Below are 19,553 nucleotides of genomic sequence, written 5' to 3'. Positions count from 1 at the left end.
CACCAAAACCAACCAACCAAACCAAAACGAACTTACACAGTAGCACTACCAGCTGCCCTGAAAGCCATGAGAAAATTAATTGTACCACATTACTCCACAGGTAAGTAGAGCATGAAACCCCTCTCAGTTACGAACTTTAATGCCCTGTCTGAATATGCTGTCTGAAACAGCACCTTTCCAGAAAAGCAGAGCAAAATCATGCTAGAAAGAGAAGCTAACAAGATGCACAGGTAAAATACACTCAGGCACTCACATGAGCTCATGTCTCAGCTTTTGAGAAGGCCCTGCTAAACAGGAAAACAGAGCTCATTAAGGAAGCACTGATGACAGCCTCCCTACCTGGCTGATTGACTAGCATGACTTGGTGTATCCACCACAGTAGGTTCTGGTGACGGACTTCTGGGTGGAGGGGGAGGGCTTTCTGGTTCCTCAGCTTCATCTGGGACTTCTTCTTTGATCTGAATAGGCGGCAGCGTGCAGGCTGTCACCACTGGCATGTTTCCACTAGAAGCTGATGTGGAGACGGAAGTCTGAAGTGGGATGCCAGGCACAGTAGGTGGCGTTGAAGTGGAAGGGCAAGAGGGAGAGGTGATGGAAGGTGGGCCTCCAGGAACAAATGGATGCTGAGAAAAGGGGGGCTGGGAGGACACCTGATGGAGTCCAGATGGGGGGTGAGTGGCAGGTGGGGGAATGCTCTGACTTTGTGTCAGTACCGGAGGCTGGGCTTGCGAAGACTGCAGTGGCTGGCTTTGAGGCATCAGCTGCAAAGGAGGAGGGTGTGCAGATGGAGGATGATGAGTTGAGAGGGAGCTCAGAGGTTTTAAAGCAGGTGGTGGAGGCAAGTTGGAGTTCATTGAGAATGGAGAAGGGCCAGAGAGATGAGGAGGGTGCTTGTGGGACGGAGCAGTGGGGAGCTGAGGGATGGGGGTAGTAGGAGGAGGTTTGATATGAGGCATGGCCATGGGTGCAGGAGGCAAGGGCTGCTCCCGTGGAGGCTGAGCCTGCTGCAGCGAGGTTGCAGTTGGCAGGACAGGCTGCGTTACCTGAACCTGGAGAGCGGAGTGAGAATGAGATGGTGCTTGTGTCTGAAGGGGAACCTGAGACTGAGATGACTGAGTGGGGAGGGAAAATGGCTGGGAAGGTACAGGAGGCGGCAGGAGGGGTTGAGTTTGCAGGCTGTGAGGGGCAGGCTGAGCTTGACTGTGGAGTGGAGGCTGCGAGTGAGGCTGTGAAGAGGCAGGGGTCGGCTGGCTCTGTGACACGCTCAAAGGCTGCAGAGGTGGGTGGGGTGATGGGAGCCTCTGTGGGTGCACAGCTGGGGCCTGCTGTATGTGGGAATGAGGAAGTGGTGGTGCAGCGGCCTGGGGCTGGCTAGGGGGCTGAGATGCTGATGGCGAGACCTGGGGTGGAGCTGAAGCAGTACTTGACCCTGCTGGCAGCGATGCTGGTAACTGGGCTGATATAGGTGGTGTAGGAGGAGGAGCCTGGCCAGAAGCGCTCTGGGCCTGAAGCACTTGGGGCTGTGCCTGCAGCACTTGCTGTTGAGCAGATGAATCCGAGTCACTCTCATTGTCTTGAGGGCTAGGGATGCTGGGGGACGTGCTCCGGTTATCCTGGTCAATGTCCTTGGGATCACTGCTCCCCTCGTCATTGACACTGCGGCTGTCAGAGCTCTCACCTTCACCCTCACCCTCTGAAGGAGAGTTTGGCCGGCTGATCTCCTGCAAGGAGAGGGGGAAAAACAACCGCTGTGCATGAGAAACCCGCACAAAGAACACTACCAGCATACCACCAGATGCAACCTACTGCACATGCTGTGCAAACACAAGTGCAAGTACCACCCTTTGAACCTCACAGGACTTAAAACAGCACAGGCAACAAATATCCAGAGAGGGTGCAAAGACAACGGAGCCAGGCTCTTTTCAGTAGCATCTAGCAACAATGGGCACTAACTGAAAGAGAGGTGGATTTGCCTGAACATAATGGAACACTTTTTCACTATGAGGCTGACCAAGCAACGGAAAGGTTGCCCAGAGAGGCTGTGGACTCTCCCATCTTTGGAGATACTGAAAAGCCACTGGGACATGGTCCTGAGCAGTCAGCTCTAGGCAGCCCTGCTAGAGCAGAGTGGGTGGACTAGATGACCTCCGGATCCCTTCCAGCCTCAACCACTCCGTGATTCTGTAATACAGAAAGCTCAGGGTCAAAAATCCCAAATCCTGTGAACAGAGTGAACCTGGTCAGGTAGACGGGGCTCAAAAAGCATCCTGAAAGTATTTCAATTGACCCTTGATACCATAAAATTTAGGGAACTCCAGTAGTGGTCTTCTAAACTTGCCACAGAAGAGGGGGAAAAAAACCCCAAATTTCAATTAAGGAGACACACACACACCAGGGTGGAAAACAAACCAAGTATACTCCTATATGGTTGATATTGACATCAAAACAAAAACAAACAAACAAAAAGACTCACGGATATACCCTGTAGCATTCCGCTGTTTTTCAACAGAAGGAACACGTTATAATATTGGTTGCTTTCCAGCTACATATTAAGTTACAATTTGCTGTGGCTTTAACCGAGTTCATGTTTTCGGTTTGTTACCAGGTTTGCATCCCCTCCCACTCTCAAACCATTCTCCTAAGAGAAAATACTCCTCTGTGGGACTCACTTGAGTTTTGGATTTTTTGGCACTGGACCTGTCAGGTTCCTCTGTGTCAGAAGCTGCCTTCTCCCGCTGCCTCTTGGAGTTCTTGAGAGGAGAAGACACCTCTTCTTTTATCTTCTGCCACAAATGAAGCAGAATGCAACAGTAACCAGTGATGTAAATACAAAAGTAAATTGAGAGTACGCTGGTGCTACCATATTTAATAACAAATACACAAGAAGGGTTCCTATGGAGCAGGAGAACTCAACAGAAGTTGAGAAAGTCAATATTTAACGACAGTGCAATAGACATCTGTCCCTCTGTACAATTACAGGTTGCAGAGGAGTCTGTTCTGGAGCTGCTGCTGTATTCTGCCATCTGCCAGGAACAACTCCCAGAAGACCTGTAACTACATAATGCTCTAGCCACTCCCTCTGGAGGTCAGATTTAAGACAGAACTCCAGACAGACTGCAATTTTACTTCTACAGAAAGAAACCCAAGGGGCAGTTTGCACACAAACCCTGCACACATTTCTGAGACAAGCTAGAAGGAAAAAGGAACATCAAGTAAAGTACTCCTCATAAGGCAGATGTGGTCTCGAGCTCTGAAAGTGTAAAAATACTTTGAACACAGCAGTTGTCTTCAGTTGTGCAGAATCCAAGTCCATCAGGAGTGCATACCACATCAACTGGATCAGTATACTCTTCTAACAGAGACCAACACCAGTTAACAGAGGATGGAGCAAGAATTTCTGCAGTCACCAGGCACAGAATAAGCCTCTTTCTACTGCATGAAAGTCTTGCTATAGTCTTGGTACATTGAGAAGGATATTTTTATATCCCCTCAAACACAGGCCTAACAGTGAGTAGCTATTATAAGATTACTACCTTCTTTCATGGCCCAGGACAGCTTTATGCATCACATAATTACCTAACCTATCTTCAAATTTTACTAAGTTCTTGAGTTTATCATGTGAAATCTTGCTCCATACTCCAGTTTTGACTTCGTTGTGAGTTTTCTCATTGTTTTTTGTGGGCTTTTTTTTATATTTATTTTGAACTTGCTACTTTTCAATTTACAGTGTTTAATGGCAAGCCTTCCCACTTCACCTGGCTTTGTTCCTTCAGTGCTCTCTTGGAAAGGCACTTAACTCATTTAAACAGACTAAACTGGCAGCTTGCTCTGAAAAATCAAGCAAATATACATACAGAAAAACAGTAAGAGAAGTAGTCTCAGTAATTACATCTTCATATTCCGTTGTAAACAAAGATTAAGTACTCTTAAAAAAAATCATCTGAACTGTCCACTCCTCTCTAATATAGCATTTCTTACCTGTATTACTTCCATGAGCCTAATGCTTGCATTTGCACCCGAAATGGAAGGATTAATTTATCATAAGAGCAGTATGGTTATGTGAGGGTACTTTAATGTTTTTTATCACTACACATCCTTATGCACACGAACAAAGCATCAGTCAGATGCACCATTACATATTTTGCTCATCCAAACAAGTAGAAATTTCTAGGCCACTGAAGGATTCCCTACCCTCTCAGAATCTGCATCTCATTTATCTGACTGGCTTCAGGTGCTCAGTTCTAACACAAAAGAAGGGGAAAATTTTACCTTGGTAGACTTCTTCACTGAATCTGCTTTGCTGTCATTACTGGAGGTGCTGGCAGCACTAGGAGAGTTGCGGCCACTGGAACGGATGTCTTCATTAATAGGTGAGGCTCTACCATCAGGGCTGGCTGGTTGCTTTTTACGACCACTACGTAATGTAGACATCTATTTGTTTAACAGAAACAGAAGTGTATCAAAGTCAGCATTTGTCCAACATCTTCATTATTTTTTTCCCTATCTCACAGCAGGGGCATGGATGGAGCACACCTGCTAAAAGCTTCAAAAATGAGAAACCAAGAACGTCCAACATTGTTGAAGTTTTTCCTTAAAAGCTCATCTAGACTTAAAAATAAATGGAGGCAAATCCATATTTGTCTACTCAAAAATACTAAGTGCTGATTATTTTAGTTAGTAGTGTCTACTAGAAACCACAGCATCAGAAACATCTTCCAAAGCTGCTGCTGTTTGCGTGCCAAATTGTCTTCATAAAATGCAGGCACGCACATTTCCAAGACTGCATACATGCACAGTGAGTGAGGTAGGAGAGGACCCTCAAGTTCCCTTAAAAAAAAAAAAAAAAAAAGCAGCCCATCTGTTGGCAATCAAGCAGTCAAGACCAGTTTCTAAAACCACAGTTTCAAGGTGCTCTTACTATGCAGTAAGAAATCATGGTAGTGTATTTCAGTAATTAATGCTGTCACCCTCCCACTTCAGCAGCTTTCTGGGTTACTGGCTACCATAAAAACAACGAAGCCAACCTTACCTGACATTGTAGCTTCACAAGATATTTAGAAGCAATGACCACTGCATCATGATCAGAAAGACAGAGGGGGAGGGCAAGGAAAAAAATATGTCTGCTGCCTTCTATCAGCCAAAACCCAAAGCAAACATCACCAATTAACTAGAGCTGCTGTCAGAGTTCTCACAAGCGACTTGCACACACAGTAAGGCTCCCGACATTTCACCCTGAGTAAAAACTCGGTGACAGAGCACACTCAACCATAGCAGCAAACTACAGTTTTCTGTACGGAAGAAACTTTAACTCCCGCAATATGAAAAGAATATGAATAGCATTTATTTTTCAAAACTCTTCCTTTAAAATAAGCCCAAGGGCTTACCTCTGACGGGATCCAGCTGAATGAAGGACACATACTAGTATGAAATCTGTAATGATACACTGGTCAAGCAGTGATGACAGTCCACTGCCAATCATTAAAAACATGGAAATAACAAGTTTGACTAGAACTTGCAGACGAGACATTTCAGCTCCTCCTTCCAAAGAAAGCCTTCACCTCAGCAAATCTCACACTCACAAACACAGCAGCAGGCACATACCATAGCAAACAGGCAAGATGGAGAAAGCCATCAAAGAAGTTTCACTTTTTCCAGACCCTACCTCCTCTTTACTGAAGCAGCTGCAATGAAAGAGTGTTAAGCCTACCGAGCCTCGACTCCGCCTTGTCCTCATGCTATGCTTTCCACTAAGTCCATCATCTTCCTCTTTGACAGGCTTAAACATAAAGGGTGGAGGGTCTACAGGCTTCTCAATGGGTGGCAGCTCTCCGTATTTTTTGAAGTGAATGCGACAATCAGTGCACAATAAAATGTTTTCTCGACCGCCGTGGTGCCAGTCCTTGGAGGCTTAGGGCAGGAAAAGCAACATCTCAGAAATACACAATGTACCAGATACTCAGCACAAACACACTGCATTATTAAAAAAAGGTACACACCAACTAGAAAAGTTAGCTGCTTTTCCACAAGCAACAAAGTTAAGAGGAATTTCTGGAAAACTCTGTCCAGTTCCAGGCTTAGTCTGTTTCCCAGTGCACAACTCGAAAACTATCACTTTACAAACTATCTGTGTACTTAAGCAACTATAGCCTAGAAAACAAAGAAGCCTTATCTGCTCTCCCTTGGAGTTATCAGGCAGTTATTGTTCTCCAAAACTGTGCTTGTTTCAAGTGAAGTGAGCTATCAAGGTCTCATTTCCTTCCTCCTCTACTTTGGGGCTCGCACTTCCATGTCATGCATACGCCCAAGTAACAGGTAACTTTGAGGAAAAGCCACGGGGATGGGGCTGCTGCAGAAGAGATTTGGTCCAGTACTCATTTGCTATACCACAAATTCATTACACAGATTATGGATTATGTAGATTTCTTCCTGTTTAATTGTCTACCTCTCAGGATTCTCCTTTGTCACTTCAATAGTAATTTGCAGTGGCAAAGCATGACTTAAGCCTGCTAGGAATGCTGCATATTTTAGCCAATTCAACCCCGCATTTTTGTGCGTAGATGTACATGCATATTAAGTGCTCTTGCTTGAACGAATCTGCATTAAATATGCAGTAGCAGAAAGGAGAAATACAGCAATGAATCAGGTGCATACTGGTTGTGAAGCAATGACGACAGGCGTAGCCCTTCAGTTCCTGTTCACTGTCTTCGCTGTCAAAGTCATCTTCACTGGCCGAGCTCAAGTCCACTGAATAAGTAAAGAACAAAGGAAGAAGAGGAAAACGGAGAAGAAAAACTCAGCAGGATCTTCTATTTCCTCACACTTGGCTAAAAAAAAAAAATTAATAATAATAGTTCTCACATAACTTCTGTGACTTCCGACAACTACCTTGCCTTGGATGGCCGTTATTTCAAATTTTGCAAACTAAACAAGGCCAGACATCATCAGTCTACAGATTAAAGGAGAATTCAGGAATGCACCAAGTGATACAATTCACAGAACTTTTGATCCAGTACATGGTACTTTTCCAATTAAGTTGTTGTTCAAATACTGTTCATGCTTGGTTTATGGAGGCTGTGTTCCAAAAGTATAATTTTCAAGAGAAAGCAGGTTTATTTCCAGAACGTGGTAAAATTTAAAATTGAATATTCTATACCTAAATCCAACTTTACTAGATTCCATAGACAGATTCTGTGGTGTTTTTTTCTGGTTTTTGTTTTGTTTCTAGACTTCACCTTCTAAACCAGATGGGGACCGCTGTTACGCTCTGTTAGACAGTAGCAATATCTAACCCCAGAGCTAAATGTGTTTTGTGTTTGGGTGGAAGAAACAATGCTTACGTATAACCTACCTATGTGAAACACACATGCTTCTTTTGGACAAGAGGTACTACAGGGATACCACCAACTTGCCAATCCTTACTGTGAGCCTTCTTAAGAGTTTTAACCCACGGCAAACTTGCATTTCAAGAATATCACATTTCGAAGAAGTGGAGAATATGGCAACAGTCATTTTCTTCTGTGGCATGAACTACATGGCAAAATAGCCAATTACAAGGCTGTGAGCTCAAAAGCACCACCTAAGCCACTGAAAATCTGCAGAAATCACAAAAACTCCATCTTATCTCTTCTTCTAAAACAACTCAGGAGTAATTCCTTCCTTATTCAGAGTACTGCATTTTTCTAGCACCACCACTATAACTTCACAGCGTAACAGGTCTATAATTGTTCTATAATTAATCTTATAATAATAAGAATTCTGTAATTCTTCTAAAAGCAGCCCTGTGGCCTCTTCTGTTCCACTTTTTACTTAGAAGTCCTTGATACAAGAATACTGTTTTTCTAAAGGTTCCAAGACGATATTTTGTAATAGACACAGGTTATAGAGATGGAGAGATTCTACAACACTTGCCATTAGTGTCTGCCATCAAGTCATTACCCTTCAAATTAATACAGGGTCCCATTTAGTAGACAGTAGCTACTAGCACTACCGTAATTTCTACATTAATTCTTGCAGATGTTTAAACCCTGACTGCAAAATCGACACCTAGCTGAACTTGCTTTCTTTTACTAAATTGCTTTTTTATTCTCATGCTGCAGTCAGATCTGTATGGATGGGTCCTTCCAGCCACATGCGCTCCAAAGCGCATAGTACCTAGGATCAAGCTGTAGCATCAACATCCATACTTCTCACCCACAAAGAAATCACCAAGAAATCCCATCAATTTCAGCAAGGAGAAACTAACAGCCCTTTCTTACTACCCTCTTGCAGGATCCTCTGTCCTGCCTGCTCCCACACCTTCTACCTCCCCTGCATTAATAAGTCTGCCAATTTCTGCCTTCCACGTAGTCCCTTTTCTTCAGAAGACATTTGAAATGTGCTGAGCTTAGTCCACATAATGACTTAAAACTCTCAGGGTAACATAAGCATTTTATATAAGGATAAAAGTTTCCATATCCACATGGACATTACTAATCATAACCTTTAGCAATGCAGTACATTTCACTGTTTGGGTAATTCTTCACTTAGACACTTCTGCTTCAGTCAAGGCCACAGTTCTTCCAAGATGCATTAAGATACAACAGTACTGGCAGCAGCACACAGCCTGGGATCAAGCAGAAGGTATGGGTCACCAGGTAAGGATGAAAGGGACTTCCCTCCAAAGGGATGAAGGACTGACTTCTTTTTGCATTTTCTAATTCCCATTACTATAATAAGAGAATGTAATGGAGAAAATACAACACAAACCAAAGAATAGGGAAATTCAGTACCAGGGCAATGTTTCCATTCTTACCGCGTGCTTTTATGCCCAAGAACTACACAAAGCATTTGGTGATCAAAGACACCTACTACATTCCAACATAACGGTATAGAAACAGGAGAGGGCAACTGCCTGAACGCCATTTCCTTGCTTCATTCACTTGAAGGTACAGCACCATTACATTACTGTTGCTGCCTGCATCTAAACAAAGATAAACACATAGCTTTTAGCTTCCACTTACAGAATTCACTGGAGGGGGGCCTGGAGGGAGTGTTGACTGGAGTGGAAGCAGTTCGAGTTTTAATTCTCCGAAACACAGCCTGTCTTCGATGCCTACGGTGGGCTCGAGAACCTGCTGCTTCAGGGGTTTTCTTCCAATAGTAATAGAAGGTGATTAGTTCCCCCTGCAAATACAGAAGGAGTATGTTAGAGGGGCATGCAAATCTGACTTGTCAGCTTTTTTTCCTCCCTTTTGTTCTCTGTATGCGTGCACATGTATTTCTGTAGGCAGCTTCAAGATGTACTTCAGACAAACAAAATAATTCTTTAGCTAAGACAGGAAAAAAAATCATTATTTTTTGCTTGCTTTTGCAGGGGAGGAACAGAATAAATGCCTTCTCACTCCTCCCCAAGAAAAGAGGAGAGGTTGGGTAGTATGCGTCCAGCTGTGGGCACCGCTGGTCTCATGGTGTGGAAGGGGTTGTCCTTGCCTTGCTGTCAGCATCACGCTGCCACCCTGCAACAGCTCAGGAGGCACTGCATCCAGAGAGGTACCACCTTCCCACAGAGCTGCAAGAACAAGCGGTAACTGCTGCAAATTCTCTGGTGTTTACAGAAAGAATAAGGACCGATTCAAACAGATATTGCCATTTTGTCAACCTACATTCTGTGTACTGGTATTTTTAAATATTCCTGTTTAAGCTGAAAGTTAGAATAAAAACGTGTTCAACGAGGAGTTATAACCATAACTCAACCCTACTACAGTAAATTATGTTTTCATTTGAATATATATGCCCACATTTAAATTAATTAAGCAGTTACAAGAGTACACCTAGAGAAATGAGCGATAATTTCACAGCATAATGAATCTGGCTTACATTCAAAAACTAGAGCAGCTGCCATTCAAACTAGCGGATGTAATGCCAAACTAAAAGAACAGCATGTGGTTTTAATCTCTTCTCTTACTTTGAAACCCCATCATTTCCTGGTGACTTGTCTGCCTCTAAGGTAAAAGGTGTTGTTTCTTTCAAGTTGCAAGAGAAAAATGCAAACGTTCTAACCAGCCCCTTGAAAAATCAACATCAGAACAAACAGACCTGAATTGCCCACAAAAAGGGTTTCTTTGAACTGCATTTTATGTGATCAAATAACATAACCTCTGCCTGCTCCCTCTGTGGGGAAATCCTGCAGCCTATACTCTGGGCAGATCACTCAAGTTAACTCTGATAAAGACACACCCTTAATCGGAGCCTCAAAAAAACAATTACGGCTGTAACTAACATCTGCACCACTGAAACACTTGAAAGACAAAAGGAGGATGTTGTTCTAGACATCGACTGCTGACATTTAAGACACTTAAGAATTCTACCAATATCTAATTTAACAAACAGAAACACCAGAAGAAGAATGCAACCACAGCTCTGATTTCTGGCAATAGACAGAATAGATGCCATTTTAATCTGCACTGCTGCAGACTGGGATAGATGCTACTGGTCTCCCATCACAGACCTGAACTGTATTCACACCAAACTGTATTCTGAGTGACACCTGGTGAGGAGGAGGAAGGAGTAAGTGGGCAAAATGAATCATTACCTACAACTGTTGCTTCTGAAACATAAAAGCCCTACACCAAAAAAAAAAAAAAAAAAAAAAGACAACAGCAAAAACTTCCCTGAAAAGAATCTAAAACTAAAACGGGCGCAGGCTGGCAATGAGCATTCAAGCGGTATCAGACCTGGGAAGAACACAAGAGCTCCGACACCCAGCACCCTGCTCTGCCACTGCATGCTCAACTGTGCACGTTTGCTTTAGAAACCCCATGTGACTTGGAGTCCGTTAAGTGTGCTCAACATCCATCTAGCACAGCTGATTGTCAGACTGAGGATATGCCTTCTGCCAGGAGGCAGACGAAGCTCTGCAGAAAAGCTTATGCAATGCTTTTCAGAGGTAGAAAGTCTCTTGCAAATGAAGCCAGCCACATTTTACCTATAAATTAATTTGTATCAAATCTGAGGTGTCAGCACCAAGAAGCAAGTCAGTAAATCCCACGTCTTGATGTCAGTGAATTAATGTGTCCTCTGACACGCAGCAACAGCAGCGAGCCAACCAATCTATTTTCCTCCTATCATGAAATATGAAATGGGAACCTAATTTGAGCTCTATTTACACATTGCAAACCCAACAGGTCCCATAGCATGTTTAATAAGTTATACACGTACTACATTATAAACAGAACTTAAAAAAAGAAATGGTATGTATTTATAAAAAATACTAACTTCATGAGCATAATGCTTTTCCCCCCCACCCCCCGAGACCCTCCCAAAACTGCAGTCACAATTGCATGCAAATAAGGATGAAATCAAATACACCCTATCTACAAAGTCAGGATGTATTTAAGGATTAGAGAGTATTCTGTACTTCAAATTCATCGTCAGACTGCACAGCTACATTGCTCAGTAAAATGATGCAACTTTCTGACAAAGACTGAGAAGTAAAACTCAGAAAGAAAGCATATACAGAGAATGTTTATGTTATACATATACACATGGGTTAGACACATAGTACACCAAAAAAATTCCGCATCAGCTCTTATTGGCTGCCTGGCTATCTAATATTATGTTGTCTACCTAAGGGAGTAAATGCTGGAGTGGAGTGAGTCTGGAAGGATTAGGAATAGCATACTGGTGGCTGCATGGGTGGCAGAAGCTTGAGCACAAAGAATTAAGTCAGTAAAGCTTTGGTTCTACAAACAAGGGGCAAACCCAGCTTCCAGCTCACCACAAGTGAAGTTAAATGAACTTTAATCAAACATGCATAGTGCGTGCTGCTGAAACCCATCACACACAAATTCAGGGAACAAAAGCTGTTGCAGAAATCAATAGCCTACTAAAACATTTAACACAGGCTAGCACTGATCAAAAGGCCCTTCTACAAAAGGCAGCCTTGCAAATTAGCTGCTGTTTTTGCTTGCAAGCAAACAGAAAAGCATAAATGCTGCTGACATGAATGGCCTGTAATGATCATTTTGTTCCTGGTGATCTCACCTCACCGCAAGGTCTCACAGTCAACACATCCTACATCTCTGTACTGTAACTGTGAACAGCGTGATGAACCAAGGCAGCCTGGTGCTTCTTCACTGGGGGAGGGCTGAGAGCAGCTGCTCTGAATCTGGTTTTCTGGGGAGCAGGTCTGCAGCCAAGGGAACAGCCCTAACCTAACCAACTGCAAATACATTGTATGTCTCCTTTGAAATTTTTTGTGCCAGGAACGAAGTATTGCTAGCAACAAACACACTGAAATTCACATAAGATAAAGCAGGCTGAACCATCCTTCACTGCACCATTATACTCATTACACTTCAGAGTGACATCCCCCTCGTTTCCAAACTTCAGAGTTAAATTAAGGAAGGAACAAGACCACTGAGGTAACTACTACCTGTGATGAGGTCTCTGGCTAACGGTGAAAGAGAAACTCAAGGCTTGCAAGCCAATTTCAGGGAGCATTGAACCTGCTGCTTGAAACAGTGAGCTTCTTTGTCACTCTCTAATTCAGTTTAATGGCCTGAAGTGCCCACACCGTCTGAAGGCAGGAGGAGACCGTCTCCTGCAATAAGCACCATCCAACTGCTTCTGTCATCCTCTTCTCTTCCCTGCACCCAATAACATGCTCCTGTTTAATCAGGCTCTGGGACAACCAATAAAACATGCATTAACCACCACTGCAAAGCCTCACGATGAAATGGTAAACTTCAGTGATGCATGGCCCAGCTCATCACCACTTGGAAGGCGACATAGCAAAATTTCATACGGCTGCGCATACATGGATGACCCATAATGCATATGCAAGAAAGAAACACAAGTGTTCGGTGGAGCAGTTCCTCCATAGCACATGCAAAACCATTCTTCAGCAACATTCCCAGTCTAATGAATCAGAGCAGTCGTAAAATTCCAGATATTTGGTGGAGATACAGCCAGTACTGTGAGACAACTGTCCAGCAGGAAGGGCTTCCCTATCCAAGTCACTGCTTCTTTCACTAGAACTGTTAATGGGCTGCCTCCTGTCCCTGAAATCCACCTCATCCCTCAGACCTACAGATACTGAGGTTGCCGACACAACTGTCCATCTATACCCCTTAACAATAAATCCAGTATGTTAGAAAGTCCAAATAAAATGACCCACGTCTACTGCAACATCACCCCCAAATGAGTAGCTCCCATTCCTGTACTGTGCCTCATCCAAGAAAGATGCTACTAGTGCCCTCCCAGATCAACTCCATCAACGAACTGCTTTTTCCATCAGTGTGGGGAGAAATTCCTTTCTCTCCCAGGCTGCTTAGTTGATCATAGGAACAGCCTCACCTCCACTTGATACACCACCACCTCTCTTCTGCAAACACAACTCCTTTTTTCTATGTTAACATCGGACTAACTGTCCCAAGCAATTCATCAAACACATATAAAGCAAAATGAGATGCACCGTTCAGGCTTTTAATGCCACCTTTCATCAAGAACATCTACATTCCCGTTACTGAAGTTTCAACAAGACCAGAGGAGGTATGTTCACTAAAAACAACGGTTCAGCTCTCATCGATTGTGAAATACATCCAGAGCTCACAACTCAAACCTCCTGCTTTCTCCTGCCAAGGTCATTTCACCCTACGTAGGTACGAAGTACAAAAAGTCATGTTTCATCTCCTTTTAGCTCTGTTCTAGGGATTATTGTTAAAGAGAAAGAAATGGTTCAGATCCATTCCCACAGGACGATGCGGCAGCGAGATTTTCTCCGCAGTTCAGCTCTGGAGGCCGAGCTGACCCAAGAATTCAAGTGCCCAAGAGCCCATGACCTCTCTAACCCAGCACTCCTGCCTGCACTGCACAGGCCACCTGCATTTACTAGGAGATTACTTCCTCGGCACCCTTCTCTTAACTTTCCCTCCATTTTCACCCACTGCTATTGCTCACATTATTTTTGCTCTCCAAGCTACATCATGAAACACCAAGGCAGGCCTTACCGATTCTTCCATACCCTCAACCAACTAACATGAGCACCAGTACTAGCGCATGCCCTGGCTGCTCACTTATTATCAGTGGGTTTCATATGTAAAATACACAATCCAAGCTGTGCCCCAGGTTTGTGTTTAGTCCTGCCTTAGGTAAACGAAGGATTAACACTGTGTATGCATTTCTGGATTTGAGAGGTTTTGACAGCCCTGCTGCAGCAGACACTGCTCCTATGGAAGCTTGAGCGCATTAACTTACCTTCATGTATCTGTTAGGGTATAACAGAGTGAGCAAACATAATAATTGCTATTTAATTTCCCCAGAGCCTAGCTCTGCCAGGAAAAAAAAAATGTGGGGGAGGGGAAAAGCTTTACAGTAATTAAACAGGAAAGATAAATGACAATGCTCTTCAATGACTATAAAGTAGTCATGGCAGACCAGAGGGGAACAGATTGTCCAGCTGCGGCCTTAATGAATTCACAATCTTTCTGGAATGCATCAAGATTTTATTAAATCAACTCAGTTTAGCTAATACTCCCTATTACTGACGTCTTGTGGTAAAAACACTGTCTCCAGCGCCTCCCTCCTTCACTGAATCCCCTGGCTTTAACAGTCTCCATTACAACATCTGCTCAAATGTCTGCATGCTAAGGGGTGTATCAAGAAAATAAACTACACATGCACAGTTTCATACAGTGGGATCTTTATAGTACACACCTTCAGTACAGACCAGTGTATCGCTGTCATCTCCAGGTTGCTTCCTTAAACTTTACAGAACAACCCACAATACTGGCATACACTGTTGGACTGGGAAGCAAAAACGAAGGTATCAGTCCCTTTCATCATGCACATCTCCACAACCAAAAGTTGATAATAAAAGAGGCACAAATGGTTGCAGATAGGCTAGCACAATCAGCCAACAAATCCCCAACTCCTGAACAGCACAGCTTACCCCATCAAGTTAGAAACGGGACAGAGCGGAGAGCACTGCACGACTATTTCTTGTTATGACCACCTATATCCAGACAGACAAAATTTGGAACTCTTACCTTGGTGTGAACAAGCTGAAGTGCTGAAAAAAATGCAGCAGGGAAGAGAAAGAGCAGCAGCTGTGTGCAGCTCAGAAGAGTTGAGCCCAGGCATTTTTACAATTTTAAACTTGGTCTACATGCCTCTTGCCAACTATGACAAATAGGTCTGCACATGCTCTAATTAAGCAGTAAATCTCAGCAGCTTGTTCAGTAGCACTGATTAATGTCCACCTTGGGTGCACAGGAATACTACACAATCTAAAACATTATTGAAATTTTAGGACAGGTTTTTAAAACCCAAGCAATATTGTTCTAACACTATAAAAAACACATTAAAATTTGTGGGATGCTCTCTAAGGAATATCCTGTAGGTCTCTCAGTTCTCTAGCATATTTTAAAAGTACAGGCATTTTATCTAGCAGTTCCTCTAGTCATTTATTACCTTTTGGGTGGCAATACAGCCCTCTCTCCCTGGTCTCTGCTAAGAACTCTGCCTACAAATTTAGGAGAAGACTGGCAATCTTCATACTCCATTTCTTTGTTCTGCCAACAGGAAGGTAAACTAGTTGGTTTCATTTTTTATTTGAAACTCCTGGCAAAACAGGCTGGCCAAGTGGGAATCAAAAGAGGAGGCAGGTATGTAAGAAACCCAGGCTAACTCCTTGCTTTTTTATGCTGTCAATTTACCTCCAATACAGGAACAGCCACAGAATTTCCTGGGAACCCAGCCGAGGCTCCATCTGTATTTTCCAGATTTCATTTTGTTGTGGAAAAAAACTGAAATCAGATACAGCTTTATGCTTTCCAATTGTTTCTGCTAAATAAGCACTGCTACCCTGTTTTGTCCTCTACAGACCAGAAGGAGAGCGAGCTTCTATCTCCTACAAGTTATGCTTTTGTTTTGACAGATGACACAGGCCTGTGATACAACAGGTCATTAGAGAACCGTGTCACTCTTGATTGTGATGAAACAAGTTTGGAACCTGAAGAGTTCACTCCGGTGTTCCTCAGGTAGTGAAGAGATTAAAAGAAACTCATTTTTCATGTTACCTGAACACAGAGATCTGCATTTTCCCTCCTTGACAAATAATTAAAAATAAATTTAAAAAAAATCAACATAACAGGTTGATTGCAAATGAAACCCAACTCTTACAATTAAATTATGCATGGGAACTGCAAGTGGCAAGAGACACGAAGAGTAATGGAATCACTGCTAGAAAAGATTGAGTGAACAGGGAAAGCAAAGCAAGGAGAGAAAAAAGGAAAGACATATACAAGATGGGATGTAAATAATCTCTCCTTTGAAACAAATGATTATCTGCAGTAACACTCAGCCATTATACAGCATCTTCCATTTGATGACGAAGCATCCATAAATCTCAGCACATCCTTTAAGTTTTATAGCATATAGAAACAAAGAGGCAGAATATTTATAAATTATAAAAAGATTAATCCTGTGTGAGAAGTACAACTGCACTGATTAACCTCAAACTATGTTAACAGCTTCACCAGTGACAGCCGGGCTCTAAAATTCCTTCATAATTCAAAACCAGGTGTACTGGATTGGCTGATCCATCCTTATTAAGCACAGTACTGGCTGAGTGTTCCTCAACAGTTCAGCTTTCCTTTTGCCCTCAATACAAGCTGCTTCTTTTTATTTTTTTCTCCTCTCTTTCTCAGTTGGATATTCTTGTTTCATTCCTACTGCTCAACTGTATGGTTTTAGTAAACCACAGAGAAATCTAAATGTTATTGTCCGTAGCCTGAAAAAAACCCACCAATAACATGTCTCTGTGCCACATCTAACTCACAGCTTCCATGTAGTTAATTTGCTAACCTTTTCCAGTGTTTGTAATTAAGGTTGCATATACTGGTAGGAAATGAGATAACTAGCGTATTATGGAACTTAGCCTCACTATCTGTTCTACATGAACAAATATAGGTTGGGCATTTTTAGGGATTTAAGCACCAGCTTTAACAGTTCTACAAAACCAAATGCATAGCACACCAGTGCATTGTTTTAAGTCTCAGCCAGTTAAAAGCTGCTGACCCTCTCTCCAGCTGTATGTCATGCCAGAACAAAAAGAAAGCTTTTATAATTAAGGCTTCTTTCTCCAGAGAATCCTCTTCGTTAATCAACGGCGTTCCTAATCCCCATAGGAACTCACAGCCTGTTGGCTGCATCCACTAATAATTATTATTGCCTATCTCTAAGTGTCAGTTACAGTTCTCCAAGACTGCGTAACCACTGCTGGTGTCACCAGGTAGACTCCACAGGGATCTGTGGCGCTTGACCAATTGAGAGGTTATCAAAATAGTGAAAGTTAAGAGAACCTGCTTGCCTCCTACACATTAGTTGAGGATTTATCTTCTACTCAGCTCCCCTTTGCAACTTCTACTATCAAAATTTCTGAGGTTAGAAAATCCTGATTTGGTTGACCACTTTTAACTTGAATCATTTACATTTTCTGCCCTCTCCTCCCCCAAGCTTATTCTCTACCTCATCTTCCCACACACCTCTGCCAGCCTCTGCTCAAGCACAGCTGCCCCATCTGCAGCAACGAGGGGTCTCTCACCACAGCAAAGCCCAATACTTTAGCACTGCTGTGATGTTTTCTCCTGGCACAGAGTACCAAAGGCTTCATGCAGACAGAGCCTGCCGAATGTAATTTAGCCCCTGTGGAGCCAGAGCATCTCTCTTCCTACTGAGGCTCAGGCTGGCATACATTGCAGGTTCCTCCCAACCCACTGTTCAACATCCATTTGTTCTCCCTAGCAAATGCAAATCTTCAGCCTCTTCTCCTTTTTCATTTACACGTTGATGCCCAAAGCGCTGTCTGTGACAAAACGCACATGGGCCATGTGAATTACACACAAAGTAATTCTGAAAAGCAGAGGTGAAATACTTTTGCAAGAATGGGAGAAGTTCATATGTTCTTGAGCCAGCAATTCTTTCCTTCCATTTTAAAACCCACATCAAAGTCCTGGGGTTCACAGCTATTTCACGGAACATCTTTCACTGCCAGTCTCTTGTTAACTCGACGTCCTCAATATTGGAGCTCACACACCAGGACAAAAAGGAGTGGGATAAATACCCAGATAAATTAAATGCAATTCAGAAAAGCTTTCAGAGCAGAGCTCGCTGTAGTCTGCACTGCATCATGTCTTTCCCCCTTCACGTGCACTTCTCCATCAATGTGGCTGATACCGAGAATTTAGCAGCACAATACAAGGAATAGGATTTTCTCAATGAAGGTGCCAAGCACCAAAACATTACCCCTTTAACTGCACTTTCTTTTTGCACCAGCTCAGTAATTAAACTTCTTGGTTGCATACTGCTAGACTTCAAGTGTGGGACAAAAAAACCCACAGCACATTTTCACTGCTGCTGGCTACACAACAATGGTATCTTCTCAATGGCTGTAACACATCACCTTTTTCACTACTTAAAGCAAAGGTATCAGTGGTGGTTCACATGGGTGTGTGTATGAGAGAAGCCAGCCATAAAGCAGTTAAAAACTACCACTCGATCCCATAAACATTTTTCCATTTTTCTATTCTTCTACCCTTCATTACATGCAGTCTTCTTAACTCTGCACATCCTCAGAGCGACAGCTGTCAGGGTCACCCTACAAAATATACATTGGCAATGTTACATTTAATGACTGGAGCGAGAAGAAAAATGAAGGATGGGAGGAGTCGAATACCACAGGATGTTTTAAAGGGATCATCAGTTATATCTACGTATTTCCTGAGGTGATAATTAAATGACAGCGACTGAGGGAAAATCCATTTTTGAGCTTGGGAAAGGACTGTTAAGAAAAAAATGTTTTTGTACTGGCAGCATGTAATGGCTACCAGAAAATGAAAACAGTTCCTTCAACCACAGCAGTTCCTCTATTTTATGAATTTTACACAGGCATAGGGGCTGAGAAGTCTATCAAGTACAATCATCTGTTCAAACAAATCAAAAAGTATTGACAGACTTCGGTGATTTCACCCCCAACTAGACTACCTTCTGTTGTGGTCCGCATGTCAACTTCAATTAATGTAAAAGAAAGACTAATCTGTGTATGTGCATGCGCGTGCAGAAAGTGACATTCCAGACACAGGGACAGCAGCATTTTCTACTTTCATAATATTGGTTCAAACAAAGTATTAAAAATTCAATTCTGCTGTTCAGCAGGGAACTTAATCCTCCTGCATTTCAGTAAGTTATGCATCTGCTAACTTGTTTTCTAATTCTGCACGACTGAAATTAGGCTTGCAATTACTAAAAAAGTTTTACTACCTTACAAATATTTTTATTATTGCACTGTAACAACTTTACAAACAAAGTCAAACTATACTTACCAAAACATTTCTCATGTTATAACTGTTAGCTTTAATTGTTCTGTTAGTTGACTACTTCACAGCAATAATGCTAGTTGGTATTCAAAACAAGTCACTTCCAGTTAACTGTCACTTAGCATCAATACTCTGCATTACTGCAACACTCCACTGGATGCCTCAGGCTCACTGGAGTGACACCAACTTGTAGCTGAA

General features: G+C 42.8%; 1 protein-coding gene across 8 annotated transcripts in view; it reads right to left on the bottom strand.

Annotated features, from left to right (window-relative positions):
* RERE (arginine-glutamic acid dipeptide repeats) overlaps positions 1-19,553 on the bottom strand; it is a 254,406-nt gene that overhangs the window by 9,327 nt on the left and 225,526 nt on the right. For 6 of the 8 annotated variants that reach the window (XM_055705116.1, XM_055705120.1, XM_055705122.1 and 3 more), the window contains 6 exons: positions 9,000-9,162; positions 6,652-6,744; positions 5,708-5,907; positions 4,270-4,431; positions 2,670-2,783; positions 340-1,721 (listed from right to left, as the gene is read on the bottom strand). In XM_055705116.1, coding sequence (XP_055561091.1) covers positions 340-1,721; positions 2,670-2,783; positions 4,270-4,431; positions 5,708-5,907; positions 6,652-6,744; positions 9,000-9,162 — 2,114 coding nt within the window. The remainder of the gene's footprint in view (positions 1-339; positions 1,722-2,669; positions 2,784-4,269; positions 4,432-5,707; positions 5,908-6,651; positions 6,745-8,999; positions 9,163-19,553) is intronic. The other 2 variants (XM_055705121.1, XM_055705123.1) reach the window with 2 other exon arrangements.

This window comes from Falco cherrug, chromosome 3 (genome assembly GCF_023634085.1).
Source record: "Falco cherrug isolate bFalChe1 chromosome 3, bFalChe1.pri, whole genome shotgun sequence".
Lineage (NCBI taxonomy): Eukaryota > Metazoa > Chordata > Aves > Falconiformes > Falconidae > Falco > Falco cherrug.
Note: the sequence above shows the minus strand (reverse complement) of the source record. Positions and strands in the feature narration are given on the sequence as shown.